General features: G+C 59.4%; 1 protein-coding gene across 5 annotated transcripts in view; it reads left to right on the top strand.

Moving 5' to 3' along the window:
- LOC134526776 (cyclic AMP-dependent transcription factor ATF-7) overlaps nt 1-14,189 on the top strand; it is a 69,371-nt gene extending 55,182 nt beyond the window's left edge. For all 5 annotated transcript variants that reach the window (XM_063358967.1, XM_063358969.1, XM_063358968.1 and 2 more), the window contains 8 exons: nt 1,088-1,222; nt 2,184-2,341; nt 4,868-4,967; nt 6,191-6,304; nt 7,398-7,544; nt 8,846-9,043; nt 11,070-11,178; nt 13,863-14,189. In XM_063358967.1, the coding sequence (XP_063215037.1) occupies nt 1,088-1,222; nt 2,184-2,341; nt 4,868-4,967; nt 6,191-6,304; nt 7,398-7,544; nt 8,846-9,043; nt 11,070-11,178; nt 13,863-14,080 (1,179 nt within the window). In that variant the 3' untranslated portion in view covers nt 14,081-14,189. The remainder of the gene's footprint in view (nt 1-1,087; nt 1,223-2,183; nt 2,342-4,867; nt 4,968-6,190; nt 6,305-7,397; nt 7,545-8,845; nt 9,044-11,069; nt 11,179-13,862) is intronic.
- The last annotated feature ends 5,072 nt before the right edge of the window (nt 14,190-19,261 follow it).

The raw sequence follows: 19,261 nt of genomic DNA, 5'->3' as shown, positions 1-19,261 counted from the left end.
CCTGAGCCGCTCCCCGCTCCAGAGCATCCGCAGATGCCCGGATTTTTTTACCCTCTTGCCGCAATTTTCCCTCCCTTGAGAGGGCTTAAAATGCAGCAGAGGAGGAGGTTCAGGTTAGACGTGAGCACGAACTGTCAGCAGCGGATGGGCGAGCGAAGGAAAGGGCCGGGACTGAGCGGGGAGGGAGAGCGGGTTGGACAAACAGCCGTCAGGACTGATGTAGGGAGAATTCCTCCTGCCCGGGATGGGATGGAGGGAAGGAGGGAGGAAGGGATGGAGGGAGGGAGGGACTGGGCGGTTTGCGAGGAGGTTTGTTGGAGCCCAACCGAGCGCAGCATCCTGCGGTCAAGACCTGCTTGCCCGCTCCCCTACTCCGTCTTCTCCCAGGCCTTTCTCTTCCTCCATCCCAGGGAAGGGAGAGGTGGACGCTCGGGTTTAGTCCCCCCCCCGCCTCCCTTGTTTGTCACCCTGCCCTTTCCGCGTCCCCCGGCAAGTCATTAACTGGTTAAAATGGGGCACGTGGCACTGCTGGAACCCCGGGTTGGTGGCAGGTTGCCAGGTTCAGGCATATGGTTGGGTTTTATTTTAATGGGGCGCTCATAGATATTTAATAACTTGCATGGCTCTTTGTTTGCTTTTGATAATCGGGCAATAAAATAATTCAGGCTGATTTATACAATGCTTTACAGCTCTTCTGTGAATGAAAGTGCCTTCTGTAACTCGCAGGCGTTTGGCTTTGTTACCTGTTCTCCTTAGCAGAGCCCTTTTCTGAAAAAAAAACCAACCAAGCAAACCCCGAAAAGCACTAAACCACGGAAAGAATTGTGTGTGTGTTCCTGCGAAACCACAAAATGGTGCCATCTGGGGCAGAGACCGTCTTTCCTGGGCCTCCGTCTCCGTTTGGACGGGGCCGACGTGGCGCGGCACCGCTCTCCGCCTCGGGCTCCCAGATGCTACTTCAGTACAAATAAATAATAATAATTTGGCAAGAGCTCAGAGCTGTAGCTCTTCCTCTGGGAGCAGACGAATGTTTCACAAACAATGTGAGCTAATTGTCCTTTCAATCCCTGGCTGGTTTTCCTTGTAGAGCGCCGGAGCCCTGGACATGTCCCTGCCCTCCACCCCGGACATCAAGATAAAGGAGGAAGAGCCGGTGGAGGTGGATTCTTCTCCTCCGGACAGCCCTGCCTCTGCCCCGCGGTCACCGCAGAGCAAGGAGAAGGTAGGTCTCCCCGACCGTGCCCCGCGGAGACGGTGGCGATGAGAACAAGCTTTTTCTCCACTTGTGGGTGCCAACGCCTGACTTGGGCTTGTGAGGTTCCCCTCATTTTAGAAAGAAAGAGGAAAAAGGTGTTTGCTAAAATACACATTTGCCGCCCTTAAGACTCCGCGTGGATTTGGTAACGCAGAAAGCCTCGCTCTTAGAATCGTTGAATGTTTCATTTTGGAAGGGACCTTGAAGGCCACCCAGTGCCACCCCCTGCCCTGGGCAGGGACACCTCCCACCAGCCCAGGTTGCTCCGAGCCCCGTCCAACCTGGCCTTGAACCCCTCCAGGGATGGGGCAGCCACAGCTTCTCTGGGCAACCTGGGCCAGGGGCTCACCCCCCTCACAGCCAAGAATTTCTTCCTCAGATCCCATCTCAGTCTCCCAAGAGTTTCGTCCTCAGATCCCATCTCAGTCTCCCTCTTCCAGTTTGAACCCTTCCCCCTCGTCCCGTGGCTCCCCTCCCTGCTCCAGAGTCCCTCCCCCTGGGAAAGCTTTCTGGCCGGGCCAAAGTGCCAAACAAGTAACACATCTTCTCCCAGACCGGCTCCGCGTCTCCCGGTGGGCCTGGCTGGTGACTCGGAGCACGTCAGTCCAGGTGACACAGTCTCCATCGGAATAACTTCCCGCTCTGGGGACGTTACCTGGGGTTGGAATGGTAATTCGGGGGGGGCATTATTTCCCAGCGGCTGCTGCAGGCAGCAGGAGTCGGAATTTCTGTTTCCCATTCCCTGCACTGACACCAAATCAGTGTGGCTTTGGGCAAGCCGCTCCCCTCCGTGCCTCAGTTTCCCTGGTGAAGGTGCCTTAATTTTCACAAAATTGCTTTTAAGCCGCCAGAAGGAAGACACAGCCGGGCGATTACGAAGCTAACGGGTAACGGCGTGTCTCCCCTTTTGTTTCTTGATCCTCTCCAGGAGATCGCCTCCAAGCCTGTCATCATTTCTACACCTACTCCAACCATCGTGCGTCCGGGCTCGCTGCCGCTGCACCTGGGTTACGACCCGCTCCACCCCACGCTGCCGTCCCCCACCTCTGTCATTACCCAGGCCCCCCCCTCCAACAGACAGCTCGGGTGAGTAGGGAGGAAGGCTTTTCTCCCGTACCGTCAGGCTTCCTGGGCAGTAATTAGGTACCTAAATAAGCTCCTTGATTGTCGGAACAACCGAGGTGCCGCCATTCCCGCTGCGGCTGCTCGGGCATAAGGGCCTCGTTGCAGCGCTGTCTGCAACAGCCGAATGGGGTGTAAGTGCAGAAAGCAGGAACTAATTGTCGTAGCGGAACGTAACGAGGCAAAACTCACCGCGGGGAGAAATTCAACCCAGTCCCCAAACGCGTTGACATGACACTTGGCTCCCTGCGATGGGAGCGGGGCCCGACTGGGGACTCCCCAGTCGCTTTTGCAGCCTGATGCGGCGGAGAGAGCTGAGCGAAACCGGCGGGTAGGAAATCGTCTGGATCTTTAATGGCTGTGGGATTTTCTCAGACAGCTGTTGCCTCTGAAGTGTAACCTCTCCCGCAACCTGCTGGCCTCCTCCGTGGTCAGCTTCTGCCTCGGGAGCTGTTTGTTTCGGCAGATCTAATGACCTGCTTCTTTTTGCCCCTTTAACAACCCGGAGCGGAGGCTCCAGAGCGCCGGCCGGGGCGGTTACGAGCCCGCCACGCCGTGAGGCAGCTCCGGCCCCGCGCATAAAAGGAAGGAGCCTGCAGGATGCAGGAAACACATTACAATGAGCCCTCAGGAGACGTATATTTAGCCCCACTCCTATTCTTTGGTGTCAGGATGCTTCTTTTTTGCTGCGGTCCTGGCCCCTTTCTAATTACCCTTGTTTGAGGCTGGCTCCTTACATTAACCAGCCCATTTTTTTTGCCTGTCAGTTCATATTTTTGTGTGTGTTTTCGCTTTGACCCTCTGGCACCATCAATCTGGACTTCCTGACGGCAAGTTTTAAATCCTGTCTTGAGGCATTAAGGGGTTAAGTGATTGTTCCCGGGGTTTCGAAAAGGGCATTATATTCCCTCGGTAACCCCTGCGCAGGCAGAGGCCGTTTGGACCCCAGTCCCCTTGCGCTTAGAGGCAGGGAAAAAATCAGAACCGGAGCAAGCCAGACTTTAATACGATTTTACGCGCCCTTCGCAGCCCACGGGGGTAGATCCCTCGCCGGGTGCGAGAGCTGGATGTGCTCCACGTGAAAACCCCGGGCTGCGGCTTTTGACGAGGGGCTGCGCGTCAGGCCCGCGGCGGACGCGGTGGGGTTGTCGGCGTGACAGAGATGGAGGGGAGGCTGTGACCTCCCTGTAACTCGGCTTGTTAGGCTGGGATTTTCAAAGCAGCCTGGAGGATTTGGGATGCCCAATAGAAATGAATGAGAGTCGAGCGTTCGCGTTCCCAAGGCAGCCTTAAAAATTCCAGCCTGAGTTATTGGCGCGATGAACTCCCCCCTCTGACCCGCATCCCCTGCTTCTCCCCACCCTGCCGTTACTCCGTGCCAGCGCCGTTTCTCCGAGGATCCCAGCCAGCCCGGCCTCATCCATCCCCTTCCCCGGGCTCGGCAGAGGAGGCAGCAGCACATTTTCTTTTCTCTCTCCCGCAAAGAGCTCCCAGCAGCTCTGCTTTTCTCTTCCCGGCTCATCTCTGCCTCCATTCGGCTCCCCGCTGCGCTGTGGTGAGCCGAGGAGGAGCAGGAGCTCAGCCCTTGCAGGGCAGGGACATTTTCCTTCCTCGGATCAGCTCCGGCTTTTCCTCCGCTCTCCTGGAAAGGCTGAGCCCGGAGGGTCGGAGCCGGAGCACGGTGGGGTTTGTGACGCTCCGAAATGGAGGCAGGGACGTCCCTGCCTTGTTTGTCCCCGCGTGCAGAAACACCGCAACGGAAAAAGTTCTTGGTATTTTTTAATTTGTCACAATTAGGCTCGGGTGCGATTGCCTCCCCCCTCCCAGCCTGTGGCGACGGGGCCGTTCCCCTCTCCCACAGCCATTGTCTGGGCAGACACACGCCAGCCTTGCGTCGGCTCCGTGTTTAGGAGGTTTTTCTCCGGAGTCAGAAGCGCATGTTAATGGAAAGCTAAATCCTTGCGAACCCTCTCCTGGGAGCCCGGCGGACGTGGCTCCCAGGCCCAGAAGTGGGCAGGAGCAGCTGCCCCCGTCCCCGTCCGCCCGGTGCCAGGCTCAGCTCCTCATCTCCCCGAGGAGGAGTTGCGGCAGCCCCGGGATGTGCTTTTCTGTCCGTTCAGGTGGGCAGCGTGTCTCGGGGCTTTGGCAACCGTGGGGTTTTGGCTGGACAACGTACGCCCAAGGGTTGACACATCGTCATGTTGGCCACCAGCGTGGCTGCCAGCCCCGGGTGAGGAGCGGCCACCTCGGCGTGATGGTGGCACGTGGTGGCTGCCGCGCAGCGAGGCTGCGGGAGGCTGTTACTGGGCTTTGCGCACACACACACACACTCCCCCCCCGCCTTGGTTTGGAACCTGCCATTCAGAAATGGGGCAAATGAGCCCAAATCCACTAAGCGCTAATTCCCGCTTCTGCCCTTGAGCTGGCGGGGCGGCCGGGAGAGCGTAAACTTCCAATAACCCACCAGAACTTGCATTGCTGTTTCTCCAGGTCTCCCACGGGTTCCCTCCCGCTTGTCGTGCAGCTTGCGAACGGACAGACCATGCCCGTCCTCCCAGGCCCTCCCGTACAGATGCCTTCTGTTATATCGGTGAGACAAACTTCCAACACAGCTCCGCGCTGCGGAGGAGGGGACGGTGCTTTTCCCCTGCCAGATATACGCAGACTGCTTCCATTTTGTAAAAATTAAAATATATCTCCCCCTCTGTGCAAGATACGGCTGGAAGAGGAGGAGGAGGAGGGGGCCCGGCTCTGGCAAGGTAGTAATAACGTGTCGATCACACTAGAGGGCAATAAGTCTGGAAAAAAACAAAGCCTTGCCTGGACAGATGGCTCATGCCATTGATCCAGGGCTGGGAACTGTAGGATCCCTGATTAGCCGCTTCCATTTGGAACAGCGTGCCTCAATTGAAACCATTCGAGCTTGCAGAGAACATGTTGGTCTTCGCGGGCCAGGAAAGCCACCCTAACCTCGCCAGCCCGCTTCAAGAGCTGTCGGAATATCAAGCCTTGCGGCTTGTGCTTTTTTTTGCGGACGGAGGATGTGGCGTGGGGCAGAACTCGGGAGCAGATTTGCCCGGTGGGTGGCTGGTACGTCTTTCCGAGCCCTGCAGCTCCCCACCGGGCAGCCCGCCTGAATCCTGCCTGTCCTGCCGGGCACGTTCTTTGGGGTTTTGAGCGAGCGATGGCCAAAACCTTCCGCCTCGGGTAACAGGAACCTTGACGGCAAAGCAGGCAGATGCGCGGGCAGCTTGGCATAGCTTGTGGGCACGGAAACATCCCCGCGCCTTCCTGATGGTTTGAAATACAGCTTGTGTCTGTAGAGCTTTGCAACAGCGTACCTGGGAGGCTTATAAAAGCAAGCGCAAATTCTGGGTTGTTTTTTTTTTTCCCTGGTCAGTGAGGGAGAAAGCTCTCCGTGCGTCGGAGGGGATGCCGTGCCTTCCCCTTGGTGTTGCGGCAGCTTTGCAGTAGGGCTGGGCAGAGAACCAGAGGGGATTTCGTACCGTCCCTCCCCGTCCGCCCTCCCGTACTGGTGGGGAAAAGCCCCCTGGGAGGGAGGAGAAGGAGGGGGCTTCAGGGCTGCCCTCCCCCCTGTCCCCCGCGCTGGGCTGGGTGATTCCGAAACAGCCCCTGTGGCCACCAAAGGAGTGGCTGCTGGCCTTCGGTGACAGCAGGCGTAATTGATGGCGGCAGTTAAACGCCGAACGTTTGTCAAGATTTATAAATGTGCTCGGTCAGGGAATTATTACAGAGTCGCTCGCGAAAGCACCGCGGCTTTCCAAAACCCATGCCTTGCTTCCTCCCCGATAGCTGGCCCGGCCCATGTCCATGGTGCCCAACATTCCCGGTATTCCTGGGCCACCCATCAACAGCAGCGGGTCCATTTCGCCATCAGGACTCCCGGTGCACTCAGAAGCCAAAATGGTAAGTGTCCAAATGGACGTCACGGAGGGTGTCGCGTCCACAGCGTTGTCCCTAAGCCTTCACTGGCTCCTCCAGGAGGATCTCCGTCTGGAGATCTTTTTCCCTGCAGCCTTCGCGAGGAGCCGCTGCTTCTCCGAACTCCTGCCCTGCGCCTCCCCGCACCGATAGCAGGTGTCGCAAATGCCACCAGGAATATTAGACTAATCAGCGCTGCGGCTCTGGCAGGCGGAGCGGGCACGCGATTGTCAGGACAAACCTCAGCCCCATCCGAAACGCGGCTGTTTCTGTAAAGCTGGTGCTTCCAGTTCCAAGATAACAGATGGGATGGAGGTGGGCTTGAGGAGGGCAGAGCCAAGAGGAGAGATGTTGTGCTGTAATCCGAGGATCCTGGTAATGGCTTTCACGTAGCCCTCTTTAACTAAAAGTTTACGGAAGAATTTTCCTTTCCTGGCTCTTCGGGTCTCAAAATAGGTGCACGCGGAGGCGGGGGAAGCAAACCTAAGAGCAGCGAAACCCCCTGGGTTTTTGGCCGGGATGGGGTTGAGGGGGTTGGAAACCCACCTCCTACAGCTGGCACGTTGTCACTGCTCCCATTGCACCCCGGTTTGGTGGCCGCAGGATCTGTGGGCTACAAAGTGGGCTGAGAGATCTTAAAACTCGGGTCGAGGCGTGAAACAGCCATCCTGCCCCGCTGGCCTGTGCCCGGCTGCCCGGAGGAGGAATTTGAAGGCACGGTCTCGATCGCACCCGGGTCCTTCTCCATCCCAGGAGGACCCGGCTGTGGGTGCTCGAGGACGATGGGGCTCCGCAGCCTCTTCAGTCCCTGCTCTTTTTCGGAGGCTGCCAGCTGGGGAGCGGGTCGGTGCCAGTCGCAGCAGCAATTCTGGGATGCGGACACCTGTCCCGGGTTGGAAGCCGCTTTCTGTCTTTGGGTAGCCCAGATGGCGATGGCTTGCGCTTGGATTTGAATCAGCCGCAGTCTCTGAAGAGCCCATTCCCCGGCAGCCTGGCTCCTTGGGCGACGGGGAGCTGGTTAAAGCCTCGGCAGCATGGAGAACGGGTCTGCTGATGTCCTTTTTTTCTCCTTCACCAGAGGCTGAAGGCCAGCTTGACGGCGTCTTCCTCGCTGAACGGCAGCAACCTGGTGGTGGGCTCGGCCAGCACGATGGTGACCGCGCGTCCGGAGCAGAGCCAGATACTTGTCCAGCACCCCGACGCCCCTTCCCCGGCTCAGCCACAGGTTTGCTGCTGCTCAGCCCCCCGCGTCGGGCTGCGGGTTCCGTATTCCTTCCTCGGGGGAAAGAGGAGGAAAACCTTGCAGCTTCCTGCTTTGCAGAATGGGTTAAAACCCTCGTTTTTTCGGTGCCGCTTCAGCACTGGTGCTCTCAAACACCACCGGGCAGAAAACTTTCAGCGACGTGTTAATTTGCTTGACAAGGTCTGGAGTTTCGAAAAGAATATTTCGCTCTCTTTTCCCTGCTCAATTACTGGGGTTAAACGCTCCCCTCTTAGGCAATCAGCTCCAGCGGCTCCTGCCAGCTCACCAAATGCCAGCCTTCCATCAGGATCGCCACCTGCTCCGTCGGTTAGATGGGCTTCCAAAAGTTTAATATCCATATGCTGCCTGACAGCGAGTACCGAAGTGTAACTGCACTCCCCGATGGCGGCGGTGTAATTACAGAGCCCTCGCAGAAGCGCGGCCGCGGCTGCGGGACTCTCTGCCCTCCCTGACATTTCCTTTGTTCTCCCGAAATAAAACCGGGAAAGGGGCAGCCTTACGAAATCTGTCTGTACCGCCGGCCTCTGAGAAGCGTGTTTAGCCGAAGATACTCGGGGAAGATTGAACCCAAATTAATTGTTAAAGCAAATCGCCCGCTTGAAAACCGTAGTTTGTGCTCTGCGAGTGAGCTGCTGAACCCAAGCGGAGCCGGCGCTGGGATGGAGTGCGGTTCCCTGCATGGGAGCGGGATCGCAGCCCTGCGGCCGGAATTCTCCTCCGTCGGCGCCTACGTGGGGGAATCCCCCACGTTGTTACAGCGCGAAGTGCTTTTTAAAGTCCCTTAAGAGAAATTAAAAGGAGATTTTAATAAAATCTCCTCCGCGTGGTCGTTTACCACGTTAGCTCCTCGGCCCGGAGCAGGGGGAAACTTCTGCTGGCGGTTCCGTGCCATTAGCCGACTGGAAGAGTTTGGGATTTAACCAATTCCCCTGACATTCACACCTTCCCCCCGGGTTCGGGATCTCAGAGGGTCCGTGTGGATTCACACCTGGGTTTGCCGGGCTGGGCTGAGGAAGGGCTGCCAGAAACGCCTGTGAAAGGCGCTCTGTCCCCAGCCCCCCCTCGCAGCCAGGGCAGCCCTCGGTGTCCCCCCCGCAGCGTGCAGGGCTCTGGCCGCTCCGAGAAACCAAATCCCTTTCTGCCCCAGACGCGGGAGCTGGCGGCTGCTCTGCCAAACCCCGGTTACGATGATGTGTGTCCGCCTGCCTGCGCCGGAGCTTTTTTTTTTCCCAGTATCTGTCTTTTATTTGCCCCGTCTGCAGGTGTCCCCCGCCCAGCCCACCCCCAGCACCGGCGGGCGACGGCGACGCACGGTTGACGAAGACCCGGACGAGCGCCGGCAGCGGTTCCTGGAGCGAAACCGGGCTGCGGCCTCCCGCTGCCGTCAGAAACGCAAGCTCTGGGTGTCTTCCTTGGAGAAGAAGGCCGAGGAGCTCACCACCCAGAACATCCAGCTGAGCGTGAGTATGGAACGCGGAGCATAAGCACAGCCCTTTTTGCCGGTGCTGGGACCCTCGCTCCGGAGGGAACATCTTAGAATCATCGAATCGTAGAAAGATTTGGGTGGGAAGGGACCATAAAGATCATCTCGTTCCACCCCCCTGCCCTGGGCAGGGCCACCTCCCCCAGCCCAGGTTGCTCCAAGCCCCGTCCAACCTGGCCTTGAACCCCTCCAGGGATGGGGCAGCCACAGCTTCTCTGGGCAACCTGGGCCAGGGGCTCACCCCCCTCACAGCCAAGAATTTCTTCCCCAGATCTCACCGAAATCTCCCTCTGTCAGTGTAAAACCCTTCCCCCTCATCCCGTGGCTCCCCTCCCTGCTCCAGAGTCCCTCCCCAGCTTTCCTGGAGCCCCTTGAGGGACTGGAAGGGGCTCCAAGGTCGCCCTGGAGCCTTCTCTTCTCCAGGCTGAACCCCCCCAGCTCTCTCAGCCTGTCCCCACAGCAGAGGGGCTCCAGCCCTCCCAGCGTCTCCGGGGCCTCCTCCGGCCCCGCTCCAACAGCTCCGTGTCCTTCCTGTGCTGAGGGCTCCAGAGCTGGACGCAAGACTCCAGGTGGGGTCTCCCCCGAGCGGAGCAGAGGGGCAGAATCCCCCCCTCACCCCCCTGCCCATGCTGCTGGGGATGCAGCCCAGGCTGTGGGGGGTTTCTGGGCTGCAAGTGCGCGTTTCATGCTCGTGTTGAGCTCCTCACCCACCAGCCCCCCCAGGTCCTTCTCCTCAGGGCTGCTCTCCAGCCATTCTCCGCCCAGCCGGGGTTTGTGCCTGGGGTTGCCCTGACCCAGGGGCAGGACCTTGCACTGGGCCTGGTTGAACTTCAGGAGCTTTGCAGGGTCCCACCTCTCCGGCCTGTCCAGCTCCCTCTGGATGGCATCCCTTCCCTCCAGCGTGTCATCGGCAAACTCGCTGAGGGTGCCCTCAGTCCCACTGTCTTCCCTGTGCTGCGGAGACAATGTGCCTTTGGACGCCGCTCTCCGGAGCGGGATTGCTGCCTCTGCGCCGAGATTGCACCCCCTTGCTTCTCCATCGTGTCGTGATGCTTTGAGCCCGAGGGGAGAGCCCTTCGGTGCTCTCGTTTCTCTCCCTGTCCCCCTCCAAAGGGCTCTGCCTCCGCCCACCGAGGCAGTGGGAGCGTCGCCAGCCTCGGGAGCAGAGGGCGGAGACCCTGGGAAGCAGGGTGGAAACCTCCCCTCCGTGAGGGAGAACTTTCTGCTGGCACGGGGACAGCGGGACCCGTCCCAGTTCCCTTCCCTGCGTGGTGGACCGGGAGTAGGGAGGCTCTGCAGGCGCAACCCCGCAGCTGGTCTGATTTTTTGGGAAAACTGGGTTTCCCTGGCTCGCTGGCAGCACCCGCCGTGTCCCTGCCAGAAACACGGCACGTCTGAAAACACGAACTTGACCTCCATGGCTGTTAGCCCCCTTCTCGGTGCCCTCAGCGTTGGCCGAGGGTCGAAGGGTCTGCAGAGACCCACCTCGTGTCCCTGCTGGGCTTGTTCTCTCGCCGCTGGCTTGCGACTCAGGCCGGGGGATTTGTCTCAATAGCACCGATTGTGGTATTTTTATTTTCTCCCCAAGATAAATTACAGAAACTGCTTCCTCGGGCAGTTTTGAAATACAATTGACGGGGTTTCAGCTGTTTCTCCAGACGTTTCAGTAGAAGAACCGTATAAATTTGAGGGGAAGTAGACCTGGCTTACAGAAGAAGCTCACAGAGGTACCGAGAGCTTGGAGGGGCTCGGATGTTCCCTGTGGAACGCTGGAGTGTCCGACTCAAGCAGTCGGCACTAGCAGGAGGGCTCAGGCAAAGAATATATCCAGGGTTAGGTGATGAGTCCCGCTGGGGGGAAATTCCCCAAACCCAGCCACTTGGTTTGGTGTCGTGGGGCCGGAGGCGCCGCAAATGAAGAGGACAAATGCGAAGTTCGCGGGGCACGTTGCTGGAGGCCGCTGTCGAGTGACGCGTCCGCGCCTGTTTGTTTTTCAATCTCAGAACGAAGTCACGCTACTGAGGAACGAAGTCGCTCAGCTCAAGCAGCTCCTGCTGGCTCACAAGGACTGTCCCGTCACTGCACTACAGAAGAAAACACAGGGCTATCTCGGTGAGTGAGGACTTCTGGTGCTCCTTCCGTTAGGTCTAGGCGGATGAAATCCGCGTCAGATGTAAACGAAGGGATCCTTCGTCTTCATCTCAGCTCCGTCACTCTCCTACCGCGCCCGGCCGGCCGGGACGGACCTTGGTCCTGCGCCTCCTGCTGATACGGGCGCCGCAGCCTCCCTGTTGAGGAGGGTCGCCCAGGCGGGACGGGACCGGCGGATTTGCGCAGCAAATTGCCCCTTTAACCCGGTTTTTGTTTTAAAGATCTCACAAGCAGGCAGTGAGGGCGGCCCCCAGTGCGAAGGCGATGGCGAGTCTCCCTCCGCGGTGGGGGGGGACGGACATCCGTGGCCCCGCTCCCAGGCCGCGCGCTCGATATTCGCTTTGAAGTTAAAAAACTGTCGCTGCTCTGAAAGCAAAGGCAGAGTCAGGAAAGGCCGGACTCTATAAATGCCATCATGGGGCTCTATATCTCATTCTCCGCAATCCACATCGAATTGGCTCGGGTTTGGAACGGAGAAAGCCTCTTTTTTTATCTTCTTTTCTTTCTTTTTTTTTTGTTCCCCCCCCCCCCACCTCTTTTGTCGATGCCGCCTATTTCATTATAATCAACCCGGGAGCTAAACGTTACGTCTGGGTTCTCATGCCATCCCTGCGATAACCGCGCCACGGTGTTTGTGCAAGGGCTTCGGGAGGATGCTGGAGTCCCCTAGCGTCGTTTCGATTTAACGGGAGGAGAGGCAGGGATGGAGGGAGGGGGGAAAAAGGAAAAGGGGCGAAAAGAAAAGCCGAGAAAAACCGATGTCCTTCCCTTTTGTTTCCTGCTTCCCGTCTCCCGGGTGTCTGAAACGCTCCCCGCCTGTGTGGCGAGGCGCAAATCCATGTAAACTGCCGCCGCCGGTTTATTTTCGCTCATTACCGTGACTTGATTAATGCGGTCGTGAAAGCCCTCGCTGTCCCCCCAGCCCTCGCAGACAGGTGTTGGCTCTGCGTCCAACGCGGGGAGGCGACATGATTTTTCCCTGTTAACTTCCCGAGTTTACAGTTCCTATTATTATTCCTCGCAATCTTGGCTACTCCGATAATAGGAGTTCATCACACATCCCGATAATAAAAAACGAAAATCACACCTCCCTCCCTGTGCGTTCCCCACCCCCCCCCCACCGCCAGCCATCCCCGGCTGCCTTTTTTATTATTGAGATTTGCGACTAAGCAGGTCCTTAAACAAAAATGCCAGATTCCCTCGATGGAATTACAGCTGCCTCCTGTACAGTTGGGTTGTTTTATTTGCACTCCCTTGTAAATCTCCTTTTTGGGGGATGCCAAAACCGTTCTGTCGCTCTGCTCGACCTTCGCTCTCGCCGCCGAGGCCGCGTTCGAACCCGCTGTGCCGGCCGCAGCTCGCGACGTAGGCCCAGCCAAGGTTTCACGAGGGAAGGTAAAAACCCGTTTGGGAATGGGAATATTCAAGCACCTGGTAAAAAACAGCCCTAAAATATATTTTCCCCTGCCCGGGAAGGTCGTAAACCTTTTCTCTCATTTTTTTTCTTTTGATTTTTTTTTTTTTTTAACCCCCACCCACGGCGTCGCGGGGTTTTACCCTCTCGGCGCGGAAGGAGTCTCCCCGCTCACGCCGTTATTTTGCTCTTTTAAAGGAAGGTGACCGCGTCTTCCCCGTAATTCATCTGGCCAAGTGCACGGGAGGGAATTTCCTCCTGACATCTGCGGATAATGAGTGTCTGCCCCCGAAAGAGAGAGGGCTGATTGCTCTCTCGCCTTGGCGTTTGATAGGTCGCAAATTATCCTCCCGTGTTGGAAGCTCTGCCCTGGGCGCCGGGGGCTGTTGGTGGGAGAGAATCCAAAGTTTTCGGGAAAACGAGCCGCGTCGCTCCGAAAAGAGCGCGGAGGAAGGTCTTTGCCTTTGTTTGCCTCCCGTCCCTTCGGTCTTGGCTTCGCGTTAACCCGAAGAAACCGAGCACGCAAACAGTTTGTGACGGGCTCTAATTGATTTTAATGTTCTAGAGAACAATAAAGAGCAAACCAGGTAATTTATATAAAAAATGGCCCCTCAAAAAAAAAAAAACCAAACCAAACCCTCCCCCCGTGCCTTTGCAGACCAACAGATGGTGAGGACGCTGAAGGAACGGTTCAGTCTCTGGGCTAAATGGCCTTGAACCAAGTACCGCGCCAGGGAACGGCGTGGAGGAAAGTTCATTTGTTATAACGAGGGAACAGATTTATTAAGGCTTAAAAGGTTAACGCCGGCTCCGCCATCCTCGGCGCGGCGCCTGGCCTGCGTTCCGTAAGGTGGGGTGGCGTTTCTCCCAGGGAGGGGGACGGCGGGTCGTTGATGTCCCAGCTCTCCTGGCTTTTATTCCCAGTCCTCCCTCGCTTTTGCCAAACAGCTGCTTGAGGAGGTTGGTGCTGTGGGGGCGGAGGGGGGACGGGACCCCCATCGCGGTGGGGGGAGCTGGGATTCGGGACCGACCTCTCCCCTCCGGGCCGCTTCGGCTGGAAAGGTGAGCGTTAAATAAATACCTGACCGATTTCTGCCCCCTCTCCGAGGCCGAAGCGTCCCGTCGCCGCGCTGCTCGCGCCGGTACCGACTCTCTCTAACCTGATTTTTGTCTTTTTTGTCTTTTTTTTTCTTTTTTCGGTTTGCCATCCCCTTCTCCCCCGGCCGAGCAGAGAGCCCGAAGGAGAGCTCCGAGCCCAGCGGCTCCCCGGCTCCCGTCATCCAGCACAGCTCCGTCACCGCTTCCCCCAACGGCCTCAGCGTCCGCTCGGCGGCCGAGGCGGTGGCCACCTCGGTGCTGACCCAGATGGCCAGCCAAAGGACAGAACTCGGCCTGCCCGTCCCCTCCCACGTCATCATGGCCCCACAGTCGCAGTCTGCTGGCAGATGATGTCCCCGCCGGGGGCGAGTGACACGGAGCTCACCGCAGCCGCACAGACTGGCCACAGCCGAGTCCCCCCGACGAGGATTTTTATTTCTTATTTCTTTTTTTTTTTTTCTTTTTTTTTTCTTTTTTTTTTTTGTTTTGGTTGTTGTTGTTCTTGTTGGTTGTTTCTTTTCAAGTGAGTTAAGGGCAGCTACGGCGCTTCTCACGCTGCCCCCCCTCCCCCTCCCCCGGCCCCCGCGGGACGGCTGCGGGTCGAGCCCTTCGCTCGCCATCCTCCCCTTCACCGGCCCCTCCAGGCGCGGCATCGGCCCAACGCGCTTCAAAAAAGCACCTCGAAAGGTTCGCTTTCAGGTATCGGTCCCATTAACACTAAACCTCCGACGCTCGGTGGATCCCCGTGGCGCTCTCGCTCTTTTCCCCCCTCCCCGTCCTTCCTCCTCCGCTGCCGGCAAAGGAAAAACGCGGCTCTTGGGAGGCTGTGACATTTAGTCGTGCTGTCGAGGTATTTTATTTTTAACGGCGTGCTGCTGCTTCCCGGCATCTGCTCCCCGCTCCGCTCTCGCTCCCTGAAAACGCCGCACCTTCGCACCAGGGACCTTCTTGAGCTTGGAGGTGAAAGGCGTCGGGGTCGGTCTCGGCACGCGCTCAACGCCAGCCACGCTTTTTTTGGACACGATGGGAGCGTATTCGGCACAAATCCCTTTGGAGAGGGGGACGCGGGGCCTGGCAGCCCGGGGGGAGCAGAACACACACACACACACACACACAAAGGTGTTCCCGGTCGCGGGAGCTGCCGGCGTTGAGGTGCTGCTCCCGTTCAGGGGGACGCGGCGGCTGCTGGAGAGACGGGAGCGGTTCCAGCGGCGGAGGGGCTGCGCTCCGTCTTCCCTACGGTAATTTGGTGCTTGATCCGCCGCCTCCGCCGGGGCCGGGGCAAAGGTGCTCCGGGAGGGAGCTGGAAGGAAGAGCCATCCCAGCAGGCAGAAATAACGGGAGTCCCCGAATCCGTCGTCTGCCCCCGCCTTTGCCAACAAATCCCTTCATTTCCAAGGATCGTCTCCTTTACGCCTAACCTCGATGACCTTAATAACGGTGGCCTTAAATCAGGAATCAGTTGCCTGTTCCGAGGGGAGGGAGCACAAAAGTCGTGTTTCTGTTTGCCCGGTCTTTTACCTCTTCTTCGGGATGATCTTCCGCTCTCGCTGACGGAGCCTCCGCTGCTTCCCAGCCGGAGCAAGGGAAGGATTCCCAGAGCTTCCAGTTTCCTAGGGCTGGTTAAAAACTCAGCGTGGCTGTTGAAGGACGCTTGGGATGGGGGCGGTTTTCTCGCCGGGCGGGCGCAGCGTCCGCGGGTGTCCCTGTGCGCTGCCCGTGGCTACCGCTGGCCCCGGGCGAGCGAGCCCAGTCGGTGGTTTGAAAGCGGGACGGGGTCCGGTGCGCGGCCGGGCTCTTGGAAGGAACCTCGGCACAGCCCGTGGAGCTGCGTCAGCCCCTTCGTCTTCCTCCCCCCCGCCGGGGGGTCCCTCCGAGCCCTCGCCCACCTCAGGTTGCACTCGCCACTTTTCAGCCAAGTTTGTTGGTCAAAAAAGCGATTTTCTTTGGCTTATCCAGACTTGGGAAAGGTTTTCCAGGGACAGCAAAACCCAAAGCGAAGTCGGAGCAAGAAACTTGCTCCCGTTCGGGACGGGGAAGTTCAGCGGGTTGGTTTTCCTAGCGGTGGGATCCGTTTTCTCCCCCTTCCCTTTTTTTTTTTTTTTTCTGGCTTTTCCTCCCATTTCTCGGCCCCGGCGTTCCCTGGGTTTGGTTTGTTGGGACGCGGTGCCGCTCTCCCGCTTTCTCCTGCTCATCTCCAGCGCCGTCGGGGGGTGGCTTTGGCCCTCGGCGGTTTGTGCTGCTGGTTCGGATCCCGCGTGGCCCCCCCCCGACCCCTCCCCCCCCCTTTTTTTTTATTTCCCTAAAGCCGTTTCTGCAGGGTCTGTGTGTCGGGAGACGTTTGACTCGTCCTCTCCCGACGCGGGTCGGTGTTTCCGCTGTGCGAGGAGGACACGGAGGCGGGGGGGGGATTTCGGGATGCGATGGGGGGGGGGGTTCAGCGCAGCGGGGGGTCAGGACGTTATTTCTGGGGGGGAGCGGGGGGGCCAGGATCGAAGGCGGAGGGTTTGCAGGAGGTACAAGGTCCGTCCCGGCTCCGCTCCCCCTCCTGGCGCTGGGGCGGGGAATGGCAGAAACGCTCCTTCACCTGGCCCAAAAAGGTGGGAAAACGCCCCGTTTTTCCCAAAAGGGCTTTGCTCCGGTCGTCAAATCCGACCGGTTTCTTCGGAGGGGGAGTGGGGTGTCTATGAACCACGCGTCTCTCTTTCTTTGTCCGGGAATAGCAGGAATGACAAAAACGTGTTGGGAACGCGTTTGCTTCGTGGTGGGGTCCCGGCGCCTCGGTTGGCCGCGGGCGGTTGGGCTCCAGCAGCTCCCCGGCTCCTCCCGGGACACCCCCCCATCACCAACAACCCCCCCGGCGCGGAAAAACCCAGCTGCCGAGGAAAAAAAACCTTCCTTGGGAGGAAGAGGAGAGGAGGAACCGAGCTCTGGGCCCGGTTCCGACCGTTTGTGGGGACGTGATGGGTGAGGTGAGGAGCGGCCGGAGGCGCCGCCGCTGAGGAAGAGCTGCTCCCGGCTGCGACGGGAATGGCGAGAGCCAGAGCCGCTAAAGCCAGTTTTTCCGAGGAGATGATAACGCCCTGAAAAATCCCGGAGCAAAAGCCTCGCAGAGTTGCTTTTCCCCTGGAAAGCGGATTTTCTCCGCTTGTTCTCTTCGGGCAGCTCGGAGGCTCCCAGCGGGGGCTGGTCCCGCTCTGCTCTTCCCTGGGGACGCGCGTCTCTCTCCCGCGTTTCTTGCCGGAATCGTGGCCCCGAGATCAGAAAAGGCTTTTTCTTCTCCCCTCCCTTGTAGACTGAGAAGGTTTTTTTTCCTTCGGGAAACGCCGCTGCCAAAATAAACCCCAAGCTTCCACCCGCCAATGCTGGGGAACCCTCAGTCCCTGTCCCGCGCCCCGGTTTTATCCCGTTAAAGGGATGTGGAGTCACGGAATGGTGGAATGACAGAATTTAAACCCGCTCTCCCCCGACCCTCAGCGGGGGTGAGGAGGGGGGGACGAGCACCCGGCCCTGGCTCCGCCGGCGGTTGGAAGGAGGGAGCCGGGGGGCACCCAGCAGCGTCCCCGACCCCTCTCCGTCTCGCCTTCGGGGACGAAAATCCCCTTTGGTGGCAGAGCCGAGGTCTCCCCGTCTCCCGCCGAAGGGCTTTCCCGGCCCTCGCGGCTCCACGGGGCATGGTGACGGCGGGGTGATGGCGGGCGGGGGGGGGGACACGCAGAGAGGGGCTTTGCTCCCCGTCCCCCCGTCCCACGCCGCCGTCTCCCCGTCACCTCCCCTCAGTGCCTTGCCAAAACCCCGCGAACGCGGTCGGAAAGCTCCCAACCCGGGCGGGAATCATCCGGGAACAAGTTGCTTTGGCCCAACCTTTCACGTTTGATTCGGTTTTACTTTTTTTTTTTTTTTTTTTTTTAATTTTGGGGTTAAAACGTTGACAGGGTGGCGGCTTTTCCCCTGTGTCCCCCCCCGCCGATTTCGGGCGATTTTTACCCCAGCGGCGTTCCTAGTCCCGGCACCGCCGCTGCCGGAATCGGGACCCGGGACGGGTTTTGGGTCCCCATTTCTCTTGCCGACAGCGGGGAGGGAGACGGATGGTGGGAAGCAAGACCCCCCCCCCCGCCTCCTCTCTCCCTCCCCCATCCCTGGGTGAGGAAAGTAGCCAAAAACTCCCCCCCAGCGTCACCCTGAGCTAACGCCCCCCCTTCCATGAGCGGTGACCCCCCCCCTCTCCATGAGCAACGGGGGGATCCTCCGGTCCCGTCCCAGCGCGATGGTTACGAAGGAGGACACCCCCCACCCCCTCCATCCCAGAGTGAGGAAAGTAGCCAAAAAACGCCCCCCCGCCATGAGCGAACGGCGGGGGGGGGGATCCTCCGGTCCTGTCCCAGCACGATGGATGGGGGTCCCGAGCCCTAAGTGTCACTTTTGGGGGGCGCACGGGTGAGGTTTGTCCCCTGTGGGGGTCGCGGAGCCCGTCCCTGACCCTCAGAAGGAGCCGAAGGTCCCCGCGCCGCCACGGTGACGCTTTTCCAACGGGAGGGGGGACAGGGCTGGCTTTTGGGATAACTCCTGGCAGAGGAGGGTACGGAGAGAGCGTATTTTCCAGCATTTCCGCGCTCACGGAGCGGCCGTGGGGCTGTGTGGGGCTGCCCAGACCGTGGGGGTCCCGGCCGCTGCCCGGATGGGGCTGTGGGGGTCTCCTCCCGCCCCCGGGGGGGCCTTTGGGTTCCCAGGGCTGGAAAAAAAATCCCCCTTGGAGCATCTCAAACCACTCCCGAGAAGCCAAACTGCTGCCGGGCTCCAGCCCCACGGCGTCTCCGTGGCCCCCCCCGGGGCCGGTTGGGTCCCTGGGCCGGCACGGTGGGGCTTCAGGCTCGGTGAGCGCTGGGAGGGGGGGGGACTGGTTTTGGTGGGGAAAACTGGACTTTTCTGGCAAATGGGTGACACGAGGGTCCCCCGTGAGGACGCGCGGGGTTGGAGGTGGCTTTTCCTTCGTCCCGCGCCGGCGCAGCTCCCGCTCGAAGACTCGTGGAATGGTTCTAAGCGTAGAAAAGCCTTCGCGGGGGGGCTTTGGGTTGGGGCAAAAGATCCGGATTTCTGCTCTGGGGTGGTTTTTTTTCTCCTGTTTTTCCGAGGCTCCCGCGGGCCGGCAGCTCCCGGGCACCTGCACTTTCCTCGGCCGCGGTGCCTTAACCCAAACTTTTGAATTCCGGTGGTTTTCGCTCCGATGCCCGTCTCCGTGTTGGGACCCTGGTGGGGGTCTCCTTCCCCCCTCCTGCCCTGATGGATGGGGGGGGGGGGGGGGGGGGGGGGGCAGCGATATTCAGGCTCCCCGAAACTCCCCCCTCCCCGGGGTTTAAATGTCACTTTTTGGGTGTGATGGGGCTGGGGGGAGACGGACGGTGGCAGCGGCGGCCGATGGGGGGGTCAGGGATTTTACGGCTCCGTCTTCGCTATAACGTCAAATAGAATGAAATGGCTGAAAAACACCCCCCCGGGGGGGGGGGGGCGGCCCGATGCCGAACCCCGGGAGGG

The sequence above is a fragment of the Chroicocephalus ridibundus genome, chromosome 24 (genome assembly GCF_963924245.1).
Source record: "Chroicocephalus ridibundus chromosome 24, bChrRid1.1, whole genome shotgun sequence".
NCBI classification, from domain to species: Eukaryota; Metazoa; Chordata; class Aves; order Charadriiformes; family Laridae; genus Chroicocephalus; species Chroicocephalus ridibundus.
This window is presented reverse-complemented; position numbering and strand designations above follow the sequence as displayed.